The sequence below is a fragment of the Haliotis cracherodii genome, unplaced genomic scaffold (genome assembly GCF_022045235.1).
Source record: "Haliotis cracherodii isolate W230 unplaced genomic scaffold, xgHalCrac1.p SCAF_9, whole genome shotgun sequence".
NCBI classification, from domain to species: Eukaryota; Metazoa; Mollusca; class Gastropoda; order Lepetellida; family Haliotidae; genus Haliotis; species Haliotis cracherodii.
Genome location: NW_027266343.1, coordinates 40,311,739 through 40,325,862, shown reverse-complemented (window position 1 = coordinate 40,325,862; position 14,124 = coordinate 40,311,739). Strand labels below are relative to the sequence as shown.

The 14,124-nt window shown below is 40.8% G+C and overlaps 1 protein-coding gene across 2 annotated transcripts in view; it reads left to right on the top strand.

Annotated features, from left to right (window-relative positions):
* LOC139452183 (probable E3 ubiquitin-protein ligase HECTD2) overlaps nt 1–14,124 on the top strand; it is a 77,806-nt gene that overhangs the window by 40,628 nt on the left and 23,054 nt on the right. The window contains exons 4-10 of one of the 2 annotated variants that reach the window (XM_071233544.1): nt 3,201–3,290; nt 5,430–5,491; nt 7,744–7,764; nt 9,552–9,597; nt 11,386–11,495; nt 12,544–12,692; nt 13,121–13,244. In XM_071233544.1, coding sequence (XP_071089645.1) covers nt 3,201–3,290; nt 5,430–5,491; nt 7,744–7,764; nt 9,552–9,597; nt 11,386–11,495; nt 12,544–12,692; nt 13,121–13,244 — 602 coding nt within the window. The remainder of the gene's footprint in view (nt 1–3,200; nt 3,291–5,429; nt 5,492–7,743; nt 7,765–9,551; nt 9,598–11,385; nt 11,496–12,543; nt 12,693–13,120; nt 13,245–14,124) is intronic. The other variant, XM_071233545.1, reaches the window with a different exon arrangement.

Below are 14,124 nucleotides of genomic sequence, written 5' to 3'. Positions count from 1 at the left end.
CAATCACTGAATTGTCTAGTTGACTCGATTATTTAAAGACCACCATCACTGCTGGAATATTGTTGAGTGCGGCGTTGAACAACAAACAATCAATAATCAATAATTTCTGTTCGGTTTATGGAAATATAAATGGAAAGAGAATGCTTTGGTTCACCACACCACGGAATCATTTGCAATCTATTGAGTGATACTTGGGGACTCTAAGATGATGTGAAAGGCAGGCGGAGATTAAAATCTAATAATTGATTTATTTTTTTCTCATTGAAGGTCAGCAAGGTAGAGGTGTCTGTTTTTACTTTTCTTATGTCATTGGACCCATCGGATGACCTCTTGGTAACTGCATGTATAATGAATCAGGAAAGTCGCTGATTCGATCACCAGCCGCATCATACCAAATGACGTTAAAAGAGAGTGCTTGTTGTTACCCTGCCTTGCACTCTGCTTTAAGGGGGTAAAACAAGGACTGGTTGATTCAGAATCTGTATACTGTGTTGGAATGGGGTATCCATGTTAAACTGTGGCATGGTATCTCAGTGGCCTAGAACTTTAAATCAGGCATCAGTCCGGACAACTTCAAGCAACCACACACACACATGTGTGCATGCACATTGCTATATAAGTGCAATAATCTTGAACGCGTTGTTAAAATCCATTTCACTTCACCACCTCAATCTCAACGTTGTTGTGACGTCAATGTGTAGAAAAAAATCAACCCTTGAAATCAATATAATTGTTCAGATAGTTTGGATGTTTGTGTACATGTATCCAGGGTACAAACATGGTTTGATTGACAACCTTCCAATTGTGCTGTGACATCCTGAATATGTCAGTGTATTTTGGTAGATAATAGATTTGGATAATATTTTGACTAGTAATTATTTATGAGCTTGTGGTGACATGGTTGTGTGTGGTGACATGGGGGCTTGATGACACGATTAGAGCAAGAGTGGAACATTGGTCCAATGATCTCCTGAATGACATGATTGGAGCAAGAGTGGAACATTGGTCCAATGATCTCCTGAATGACATGATTGGAGCAAGAGTGGATCATTGGTTCAGTGATCTCCTGAATGACATGATTAGAGCAAGAGTGGATCATTGGTTCAGTGATCTCCTGAATGACATGATTGGAGCAAGAGTGGAACATTGGTTCAGTGATCTCCTGAATGACATGATTGGAGCAAGAGTGGATTATTGGTTCAGTGATCTCCTGAATGACATGATTAGAGCAAGGATGGACCATCGGCCCAATGATCTCCCGGGTGATGACGTGATTGGGGCAAAAGTGGATCATTGGTTCAATGATCTCCTGAATGACATGATTGGGGCAAGGGTGGAACATTGGTTCAGTGATTTCCTGAATGACATGATTAGAGCAAGGGTGGACCATCGGCCCAATGATCTCCCCGGGGATGACATGATTGGAGCAAGAGTGGATCATTGGTTCAATGATCTCCCAAGTGATGACATGATTGGGGCATTAGGGTATGACATTGGTTTAATGATCTGAGTGATGATATGACCATTGGTTCAATGATCTCCTGAGGGATGACATGATTGGGACAAAGGTGAAACATGATTGGGGCTATGGCATACCATTGGTCCAATGATCTCCCAAGTGATGACATGATTGAAGCAAGGGTGGACCATCGGTTTAATGATCTGAGTGATGACATGATTTGAGCAAGGGTGGAACATTAGTCCAATGATCTCCGAAGTGATTACATGATAGGAACATGGGTTGAACATTGGTTTAATGATCTCCAAAGTGATGACATGATTGAAGCAAGGGTAGAACATTGGTCCAATGATCTCCCAAGTGATGACACGATTGGAGCAAGAGTGGAACATTTGTCCAATGATCTCCCAAGTGATGACATGATTGGAGCAAGAGTGGAACATTGGTCCAATGAGCTCCCAAGTGATGACACCATTGGAGCAAGAGTGGAACATTGGTCCAATGAGCTCCCAAGTGATGACACCATTGGAGCAAGAGTGGAACATTGGTCCAATGAGCTCCCAAGTGATGACACCATTGGAGCAAGAGTGGAACATTGGTCCAATGATCTTCCAAGTGATGACACGATTGGAGCAAGAGTGGAACATTGCTCCAATGATCTCCCAAGTGATGACACGATTAAAGCAAGGGTGGAACATTGGTCTGCTGTAAGATGGTTTGAATTCCACATCTGAGCTGTTCGTGGCCTTGGTTGATTACCATGTCCTTTGGTTTAACTACAAGGATTAAATTCTACAACCTGAGTCCTTTAGGCGTTCCTCCCAGATCAGTCATATGACTGAAGTACTGTTCAAAGCAACCTTAACCACAACTCATTCACTCATGCAACATTTACAATCAATGTTCACTTTAAGCTTCTTGTTGATGAATAATATGGTTGATTTTATGTTATTATACTACTGTACCTATGACCTTTTATGGTTATATATGTTTTATGTGATTGATGCCGTTATGCCCTTTCGACTGCACATATTCAAGACCTAAGTTGATGCATCGGCACAGGAATATTGAGATGTCCTCAGATCTTTGTTTTGCAGTAGCAAGAACTAGGATCTTATATTTCAATGAGATTGAGATATGCGTCACTTGGCGATTTTTTAGTCATATGATATACACGATTACCAATCACACGCGATTTCGCCAAAATGATGCAAAAGATATTGAATGAAATTTTGAATAAATTATAGAAAATTTATGACAAACATAAGTCCAGATATACAATGAACACGTTTTTATAACCAAATTGTATAATAATTGGATTAAATTGCGTACTTCATTTTGGTTTAGTTGACTGGTATTTCCAGTGTTATGTACTTGCAGCGAGCAGCTGATACCATTTTTTGAGATGGAGAAAAACATTGTTTTAGTGTAAAACTTGAGTTAAAAATATATTTTGGGAGCCATGCATTACCGCGCTATAATCGAATTAGCGCTATATTGAAGGGCGCAATAGCGAAGGAACACTGTAGTAGTTACAGCTGTGTTAACCAGCCTCACTCACTCACTCACTCACTCACTCACTCACTCACTCACTCACTCACTCACTCACTCACTCACTCACTCACTCACTCACTCACTCACTCACTCACTCACTCACTCACTCACTCACTCACTCACTCACTCACTCATTCACTCACTCACTCACTCACTCACTCACTCATGTACTGTGTTTGACTTACAGAGAGATCCACAGAAGGAGTACAAGACAACTGACGACCCAGGTCTCAAGTTTGATCTTCTCACCAGTGTGTTCAGCACCCTGCTTACTCTGGTAAGAGCTGTAATGGTATCACACGTGTCTTATACCTTCACACTAGGATGAGTCCAAATTTACTACCTGGGTACCCAACTCCCTATTACCCGATCCTACCCGTGTACCCGCTGTAGGTCTCAAGAGATAGGTATAATATGTCCGATTGGGAATAGTTTGACCTTGCAAAATGTATTTAGATACACGTATAAAACAATCTGATCATGCGTACACTGAAGTTGAAGTAGTTTTTTCTTTATTCAAACATATAAAGTCAGAAGGAATGATTGCGTAGTCAGAAAGAAATGCAAACATAAGTGACTTGTAGTGTAACCATATAGTTGTAGATCATTTTCGTCATTAGACAATATATCACATGACTAACCACAGGTCCAGGTAGTCCTGTGGGTACCCGGGTCCTTCTCAGTACCCACCCAACCTGAGTACCCGAGTTTCCCATCCCAGCCCTACTTCACACATATTCCTTTTACATGTGCTTTATACCATGACACACGTGTCTGGCATGAGGTCCTGTGTACTGCGCACAGGTCACAAATCAGATGAAATTCATGGATGGGTGACTGTGTTGGCAGCTTGACTCCTGAGTGTTCGAGGGCTTCGGTCCTACTGAAGCACTTGTAGCACATGTAGGACATGTAGCACATGCAGCACATGTGATGTCTCCTTGGGCAGTTGACTTTGTTTGAAATAGTGTCCCCCGTCGCGATATTGCTGGTATATTGCTAAAAGCGGCGTAAACCCATACTCACTCACTCATTGTTTAAAATATGCCTCTGTTCACCCAGCAGTGGATGGGTACCCGGTAGTGCCTCACAGGCAGCATGGGTTGTACTTTCCCCAGGGAGCTGAGAATGAAAAGATCAAGTGCACACTGATCCATATGACTTGGTGATAATAATGTAGCACTTTGAGCATACATTGTGAGTCCACAATGGGACTAGATTGTTCTTTCCCTGACACATACATGCCTTAGGGTAAATGGCTGAAATATTGCTGATGCGATGTAAAATTTAACTCACTCACTCACCTTAGGGTAAAAATAATAATAGTCTTGGTTCTCAGGCACTGCCCGCATCATTATAAAGTCTGTCACACGTTTCATGTTTTTTTTCCATTTTCAAAAAATTTAAAAATCATACAAAATCCAACTACATGTACTTAAAAACAATGCGGTCCAATATGGCACTCAGTTACTTCCCTTTACATGCGCACTGCTTTACTGCGCATCTTATGCCATTGTTATGGCAGCAATAGCAATTTGTATGCTTGTTTATGTAGGGGCAGACCTTTCCCATGTTGATTGTACACACCTGTTTATTTGGTTAAATACTTGTTTGAACATGCAACAAAAATAAAACCACCGCCTGCCCGCACTATATTTTCAAAAGTCTTTGCCTGACATCTATGACATCACACACACTGCTATGACATCACACACTCAGTGCTATGACATCACACACACACAGTGCTATGTGGGTTCTAGTGACTTGCTTGATTACATGTTATTGTCCCCGTGAAGATTCCGGGGTAGAATAGGTCTTCAGCAACCCATGCTTGCCGTTAAAGGTGACTATGCTTCTCGTAAAAGGCGACTAACGGAATCGGATGGTCAGACTCGCTGACTTGGTTGATGCATGTCATCGATCCCAATTGCGTAGATCAATGCTCATGATATCAATCACTGGATTGTCTGGTCCAGACTCGATTATTTACATACCGCCTTCATATAGCTGGAATATTGATGAGTATGGCGTTAAACAACAAACCAATCAACCAACCAACCAACATGTCATTGTATCCCAAGCGCGGAGGTCAATGTTCATGATGTCAATCACAGGATTGTCTGTCAAGACTTGATTCTTTAGAGACGGCCGTCATACAGCTGGAATATTGCTGAGGGTGGTGTTAAACAACAAACAAAGCAGCATTAAACCTGAAAGACTCTCTCTGCTCAAAGGGGCACTAAGGCGGTCGGGTAGCGTAGTGGTTAAAGCGTTTGCTCGTCGCACGGGTTCGATTCCAAACATGGGTACAATGTGTGAAGCCCATTTCTGGTGTCCCCTGCTGTGATATTGCTGGAATATTGCTAAAATAGGCATAAAACCCTACTCACTCACTCTGCACAATGTCGTGTTGCAGCCCCAAGATCTCCAGAAGGAAGTCCTCAAGGCCATCATCAATAGCCTCCTCAAGGACAAAAGGTAGATGCAGCTCCAGGCAAACCAAGATGTACTGACTGGAAAGATAACTGGCACAGTCACTGGCAGTAGTCATGATTTGGACAATTTCTCATTTTAAAAAAAAATCACAATTACCATTTTTTGACTGCACTAAATATGTCACTCAAAAGAAGCACCCATTTTTCATATTGCTCTAGTTTATCTGTCATGGCAGATGTTTTACTGTAAGAAAGAATCAGGTGTTCTTTAACATCTTTTGAGTAGTACAGTAAACTATGGTTATAACGAACTCAAAGGGACCACTAATTTTAGTTCGCTATGACCGTACAGTAAAGTATGTTTATAATAACGAACACGCTTATAATGAACTACGGTTATAACAAACTAAAATTAGAGGTCCCTTTGAGTTCGTTATAACCGTAGTTGACTGTAGTTCGTTGTAAGCATATATACAGGATATATACAAAAAATATACAGCAAATGCATGGGGATCAAAAACATTTGGTTATATATGTCAATTTTTATAAGCGTGTTCGTTATAAACATAGTTTACTGTATAAAACGTTACCTTGAGATAATGTACATGTAATTGTTAGATTTTCATTCCTGCTGCCCCTTTACCAAACACCCAGCCTTGCCACATACGAGGAAAATCACTGTGTTCCGGGATGGCAGGGTAATCTTGTAATTAAAGCATTCACTCGTCATGCTGAAGGTCTGGGTTTGATTCCACACATAGTTACAATATAGTAAGCCCATTTCTGGTGTCCCTGCCGTAATATTGCTGGGTTATTACTCGCTGTAATATATGTTCCTACTTTCGTTACCCAATGAAATACACCGTACATATGGTCCAGCCAAACATTCTTGCATCATGTATAGGGGGCACGGGTGGCCCAGTCGTCTAAGGCACCGCGATTTGTTGTGCAGAGTTGCGTCCCTTGGGCACGCCAGAAACCTATGATTGTGGGTTTGAATCCCGGTTCGCCCCGATTATGTTTTAGGTTTGTCAGCACCATACCAGTGCTCGTGGGTTTCACCGAAGTGGTAAACGTCCGAGACCTGCATCACTTCTGGCTTTCCTCCCACATTAAGGTGACACGCCATGATATAACTGGAATACTATTAAAAGCAGCGTTAAACCCAACTCACTCACTCACTGCTTCATGTATAACAGTTAGTATACACAGATGGCTTATGCAGTCAAGACTTTTTTTGGCCAATAAAATTCTGGTCAGTAGGTAAAAAAATATAAAAATTCTAATTTTTATGTGTTTGATTGATTTCTTCAAAATGTTAATTAGGTAGGCACAAAAGTAGAAAAAAAGTAGGGGCTTGCGGAATAGGGAAAGAAACAGGTTTACAGATACCTCTCTTCCGTCATAGACTCAAATCTGTCGCATTTCGTCATAATTCGTAGTTTTTATTATAAATTCCCCAGAGGTTTTAATTGTAGTTTTTAAAATGATTATTTATATTGACTGCAACAGTAAATGAGTTTGTATTTTTTCTTTCATTTATTTCTTGGCAAAATGTATAAAGTAGTGCTTTTCCTTTTAACTTTCTTTCACATTTCAGTTTTTCACATTTCAATTCGTGAACCAAGTTTTAAGAGGAGACTTTTCTAAGGAATGAAATAGTGCACACAAGGATGTGTTAACATTCTTGTTGTTCTCCAAATCTACCCTTCTGTTCCTCAGCTTATTTCAGAATTATAAATATATTTATGTTTTATCAAACCACAAGAAAAAAATTTCAATTTTGTACTGAAATAAATAAACACCAATATAGAATATAGTAAGAGCTTTTAATGGGGTGATTACTATATGACTGTTTGGCTATGTAACTTTCATGTAGTCTGAGAGTGTAGTCTTTCTCCCAGACCCCAGAGAAAAAAATTAAAAAAGGAGTCCAACTCAAGTCTAGAATGTTTTGGCAAGTCTATATTTGCCTCAGCTCTATCCTGAAATTAAGGATTGTTCTGGGCTACATTTGGATTTAATTGTTTTTATTTTGCAGATATATATTTTTAAATAAGATAACTTTATTTCTTGGACTAAATGTCAGTCGGCTGTGAGTCCTGTGTTCTCTGATATATGTATGTATGGTCTGTGTGTGTGAATAATGTTGGTTTGAACGTCAGACGAAGTGTACCTATTTCTGGGTACGAAAAACCCACATTATACACAGCGATATACGGTATATGTAAAATGCTGAATGAATCTGTCATGTCGAAGTATCTAATATGTGTTTGTATGTTCTGTGGCTGCCAGGAGTAGAGACCACAGAGTTTGGTAAGGACTGTGTGTTGTTCAACTTGTAGTCAGGGCATATGTTGGCCCAGTAGCTGCTGTTTTCATCAGACCATTGTATTTTGCACCTGTCTGTTTACTTAGTTATATCAACCAATCAAAAACAAGTAACTCACTGAACAAAGCTAGTAGCTCAACCAATCAGAGACGAGCTCACTGATCAACTGCCAGAGATGAGTATCTCACTGATGTAACTTTCTGGAGAAAGGTTATTGCATTTGTTGTCAAAATTGGACATGCATGTGCTATATGGATGTAAATTATCATGGAACCAATATGCATTTGTAGTCATGTTATTTTTCTTGAAATGATATTACCAACTTTGTTGACCCGTGAAGATCGATTTAGAATAGGTCTTCAGACACCCATGCTTATCATAAGAGGCGACTTTGCTTGTCGTAAGTGGAGACTAATATGATCGGGTGGTCAGACTCGCTGACTTGGTTGATGCATGTCATCATCATGACCCAATTGTGTAGATTGATGCTCATGATGTCAATCACTAGCCTGTCTGGTCCAGACTATTGCTGAGTGTGGCGTTAAACAATAAACAAAAAAAGGGAAATATAAAATAAAACCAAATGAGCTAGTGTCATAATGTCTTGACACTTGAATACCCTATCATCCACAGAACTTGTAAATGTTTTAACATTTAGTATGCTTCAAGGACGTGTGCATGCTGCACCTTGCGTGATCTGTGTATACCTTTGTCAAACAGGGGTTTCTCCCACATTGCAAAATGACTGTTGTCGTTTAGTAATTTATGAATTGTCACACATCTCACACAAGGGAAGGATGACCCTTCCTTTGCAAGCTCAAAGAGTTGGCAGCAGGGTTTACGAAGGACAGAGTCTTGAAGACAACACCTGACCAGACATCCCTTTAGGCCTGTTACGTTAGCAGCATCAGAAATGATGCAGAGAAGCCATGATATGGTTATGTCTGACCGGCGAATGATGGAGCATCATAGCGCTTGTTCAGTAGGCAGTTCCCAGGAGAGAGTACATTCCACTATCACAGAAACTTTGGCAATGAAGAAAGTATCAGCTCTTTGGGTTGCAAAGCTTCTGACATCTCATAAAAAGTGCACCAGGCACATGTCTCGTGATAATCTAGCTGTTTGAAGCTGATCCACAAAGGTTATTGCAACCATTTGTGACTATGGATGAAACCTTGGTTCACCACTTCCAGCCAAACAAGGCTGTTGTCTTCAAAGCTCTCCCTGTCCTGCTTAAACTCTGCTGCCCTCCTCTTCAGAATAGTATAGGAAGGGGCATCCTTCCCAGCGTTGTATTTGTATCTTTGTGGATGGCTTTCCTTATGTGGATGATGTTAAGCTCTTTTTCTGCAAGCTCAGAACTTAACCTCAATCAACCCTTGTATGACTGAAATACTTTTTAAACGGCATTAAACCCAACTCACTCATCCAATTATGTCTGACAACCTACTTTTTCCCGAATGTTGACCACACAATAAATTGAGGCTTGTCTGAGGTTACTGCTGGGGGTTGGTATTGAACATATCAAGTGCATATCAGTTTTTAATTAAGTAAGTTTGAGATGTGGTATATTATGAATAAGGGACATTTAGCTAAGGCTTCTGTTTTGGCATGTAGTACAAAATCTTTTCTGTTTCAGTCAGTCTTTATACATTTTAGATATTCGTGAAACAAAAGAATACTTTATCATTAGAAGGCCGACATGTCTAATGGTTTCTGTGGCTGTGACAAACCCTCACAAGGTGTCAATATTTTGTTTCTCTTATTTCAGGCCGAACACAAAGGACGATCTGCGGGCCTATCTTATCCTGATTCATGTAAGTGTTGTGACCCTGTGGGTATTCCCTATCAGAATCAGTCCTTATTACCGCATGCCTGTAGACCTGTGAAGATCCAGGTTAGAATAGCTCTTCAGCAACCCATGCTTGCCGTAAAAGGCGACTATGCTCCTCGTAAGAGGTGACTAATGGGATCAGGTGATCAGGCTTGCTGACTTGGTTGATGCATGTCATTATATCCCAATTGCATGGATCGATGCTCATGATGTCAATCACTGGATTGTTTGGTCTAGACTTGATAATTTACAGACCACCATCATACAGCTGGAATACTGCTGAGTGCAGAGTTATACAACAAACAAACAAATCTTGGGGATTCTGAGTTAGAATTGGTCCCCAGCAACCTATGCTGGTTGTAAGAGGCGACCAGATGGATCTGGTGGTCAGGCTAAGTGATATGGTTGATAGCATGTCATCGTATCCCGATAGTGTAGATTGTTGTTCACAATATCGATCACTGGATTGTCTGGACTAGATTATTTACAGGCTGCCTTCATATTGCTGAAATATTGGTGAGTGAGGCGCTAAACAACAAACAAGCAAACAAACATACTTTTCACAGGTACCAACTGAAATGGGATCTAGTGGTCAAGCTTTGCCACTTTAATTGCATGTCATTGTATCTAGGGCTACCCGACTACCTACATCTTCCCGAGGCATTTGAGTTACTGAATATAAAAGTTCAGTTTCCACCCTTGCTGAACTAGGCTGGTATTATGGAGTTAGATTTTGGCTGGACTAACGAGTCTATGCATAGTCCAATCAAAATCGCGTACCGAAATCGAAATCCGGTTCGTAAAGTGTCATGTAGATTTGGGTCGAGTGCAGGATTTGCAAAGCATGTGCACCGCTAACTCGTTGTCAACAGATATTTTCTAAATCTTTTCATGTTTTTAATCAAGGTGCTGACGTGATTTGATGCACTTCGCGATGTAAGACTCGTTTTATCACAATATAGATCTTGATTATCGATCAGATCGTCCTGACAGGGCGCCATCGTTTTGTTTGAAGCCAATGCAAGTGATACAAGAGGTTGAATCTGATTGGTCAGTAGGAGAGGCATAGAAAGGACATAACTCGTAAAAGCCACTGGTGGCGCTACGATCGAGCCCAGTAATTCCAGCCAAGTTCGGCAAGGGTGGAAACTGGACTTTTAAAGTCAGTTAACTCTCTTGCCTCGGGAAGATGGACAACCTATTACCCGACCTTACCCGGACACCAACTGTAGGCCTCAAGAGTAGGGTACAGAATGTCCGATTTGGAAATGTTTTTAACATACCCCTGGAAAAAAGTATTCAGATACATGTATAAAACGATCTGGTCATCTGCATACACTGAAGTTGACTGAAGCTGTATCTTTACTCAAAACATATAAGAGTCCGAAGGAATATGCATATTGTCAGAAAGATTCGGAACGATTTGTTGTGGAGTTATTGTTGTGATTTTTTCTCATTAAACAATATATCATGTGACTAACCACGGGTCTGGGTAGTCCTGTGGGTACTCGGGTCCTACTCAGTACCCATCCGATCCGACCCGAGTACCTGAGCTACCTGTCCCAGCCCTAATTGTATCCATATAATGTGGATTGTTGCTCATGCTCTCAGTCACTAGTTTACCTGACTTGTTTATGGTCATGCAGTCACAATGTTGCTCAGTCACCATGGTGATCAACTTTGCCAGAGTCTTTCTGTATACCTTTTTATGAATTGATGTGAATGTTTATGCCCCAAATATTTTTTATTGAAACTGTTTTTGTGTGTGCAGAATCCACAGTTCAGCAATCTGACAACCTATGTGATATTTGCACACCTGCTGCGTCAGATAGCGGCACTGTCTGACCACGACCATCACTTTCTGGTGCACTGGCTCCGCAGGTAAGTTGACATAAGTTTGAGTGAGTGAGTGAGTATGGTTTTACGCCGATTTTAGCAATATTTCAGCAATATCACGGCGGGGGACACCAGAAATGGGCTTCACACATTGTACCCATGTCGGGAATCGAACCCGGGTCTTCGGTGTGACGAGCAAACGCTTTAACCACTAGGCTACCCGACCGCCCCAAATAAGTTTGAAACAAATGAAAAAAACTATGAGGAAAAACAGAAGATGACAATAAGTGACACATAGTTTGGGCTAAAAGAAAATAATAGGCTTGGTTCTCAGGCACCCCTCGCATCATCATAAAGTCATAAAGTTTGCAGCACATTTTGTTTTCATTTCCATTTTCAAAAAACCCCAAACATCCTTATACTTAAAAACAATGTGATCCAATATGGCATACTGTTACTTCCCTTTACATGTGCACTGCTTTACTGCGCATCTTGTGTTAAGGTCATGGCGGCAATAGGAGTTTGTATGCTTGTGTATGTAGGGAGGAATTTCCCAGGTTGATGGTACACAACTGTTTTTTTGGTTACATACTTGTTTGAACAAGCAAAAAAACCACAAAACATTGTGCAATTGATTGCTGATAGGTGCCAATAGGTGCCAGTTGCTGATGGTAGTGCCATTGGTTGATGAAGTTAACAGCAGTTCACATGCCTTGACAGTAGGTGACATTAGTTGACGCAAGTTGACGCAAGTTGACGCAAGTTGACACAAGTGGAAAATATGTTACATGAGTTGACAATATTTTGAGCTGAATTGCCATTTGAAGATCCGGGGTGGAATAGGTCTTCAGCAACCCCCGCTTGCCGTAAAAGGCGACTATGCTTGGCGTAAAAGGCGACTATCGGGATCGGGTGGTTGATGCATGTCATCGATCCAAGTTGCGTGGATCGATGCTCATGATTTTAATCACTGGATTGTCTTGTCCAGACTCGATTATTTACAGACTGCCGTCATATAGCTGGAATATTGCTGAGTGCGGCGTTAAACAACAAACCAACCAACCAACCAACCACCTCTTTGTGTTCTTTCCAGAATTCCTTCGGATCAGTTCAAGTCGATAGTCGGTCGTCTTCATAACTTCATCTCCTGTCGCCTGTTTCCACCAAAGCCACAAGACTTACCTCCCCTGTCCAAATGCACATGGTGGATACCGAGTGCTACAAAAGTCATGGCTTTATTCAGTGAGTTACACTTGCAGTATACTAAAGATTACTCTCGACAAAGAAGGGGTCGGGTCCGAGGGTCCTTGCTTTCGCATGTTGACCTCGCCAATAGTATTCATTCATTTTTTTGTGCCGAAATTCACTTTGAAGTTGATGAAGCCTTTAAACCGTCCTCTGTTTCATTACAGTAACCAGCTACAGTAATATGTTACTACCAGACGCCATTTTGTTTTCTAGCAGACTAAAGTCAATATTCATCACATGACAGGTCAATACTGATCATGTGACGAGTCAGTATTCGAGGTCAGTGAAATCAATTGTTTCGTCACATGGTATAGATTAACCAATGAAATAAAGGTATAATGAAAACTGTATTCACCTGATGCAGGAGCAACAAAGAACCTGAAACTTCTTTACAAAGACTTGTACATGTTTGCTGTCTTCAGATGCTGCCAACAACCTGTCGCTGCCATCCATTGTGCCGTACTCGGACTTCTACAACAGCTCCCTAGACCACCTGGACTTGATGGCGGAGTACTACGCCTGGCAGAACCCCAGCTCACATGCAGGGTATGTCCAGCTGCACTGTCTGCTTTCATGTAGCGTCTACAGGCCTTCCACTTGCTTTCCTCATCTGACTTCTCAAATAAGACTTTATGGAGTTTGTTTGTTTTTTGTTTAAAACTGCACTCGGAAATACTCCACCTATATGACAGCGGTCTGTAAATAATCAAATCTGGACCACACAATCCAGTGATTGACATCATGAGCATCCATCTTTGCGATTGAAATACGATGACATGGGTCAACCAAGTCAGTGAGCCTGACAACCCAATCCTGTTAGTCGCTTCTTATGACAAGCATGGCTTACTGAAGATTTATTCTTACCCGGATCTTCACAGGATAGACAAGCATAGGTTACTGTAGATTTATTCTTACCCTGACCTTCACGAGTTACTTTATGGAGACTTTATTTATTGATTCCCATTCATAATGACAAAATTCGTCCAATTGTCTGTCTGTCAGCACTGCACTACAGATATTAACAATGCATAGAGATTATTATACAAGCATGTGTGTCATACTGATTGTGAGAAATGAGTGTCAGAATGAGTTTATTTCCAGAGGAGGACTGAGGGTAATGCATGAATTCTTACACAAGTTTTGTAAAATCAGTGTGACACACATGCTCATTTTTGGCTCCCCTTTTACCCTAAGGGTAATGAAATCTACATGTCCTCAATATTTTTGACAACAGCAAGGTAGTGTTTCATTTTGTTAATTCAAAATGGCCACCAAGGGAATTAATAACAGTTTGAAGTACAGCATCTTTTAAACTCCCCTCCCCTTTTACCCTTTGACAGATTGTTACAAACAAATTTGAAGATATCTACATGATCCTGCTCTACAAGACATTGGAGCTTTCAGTTGAAATATTCAAATATAGATG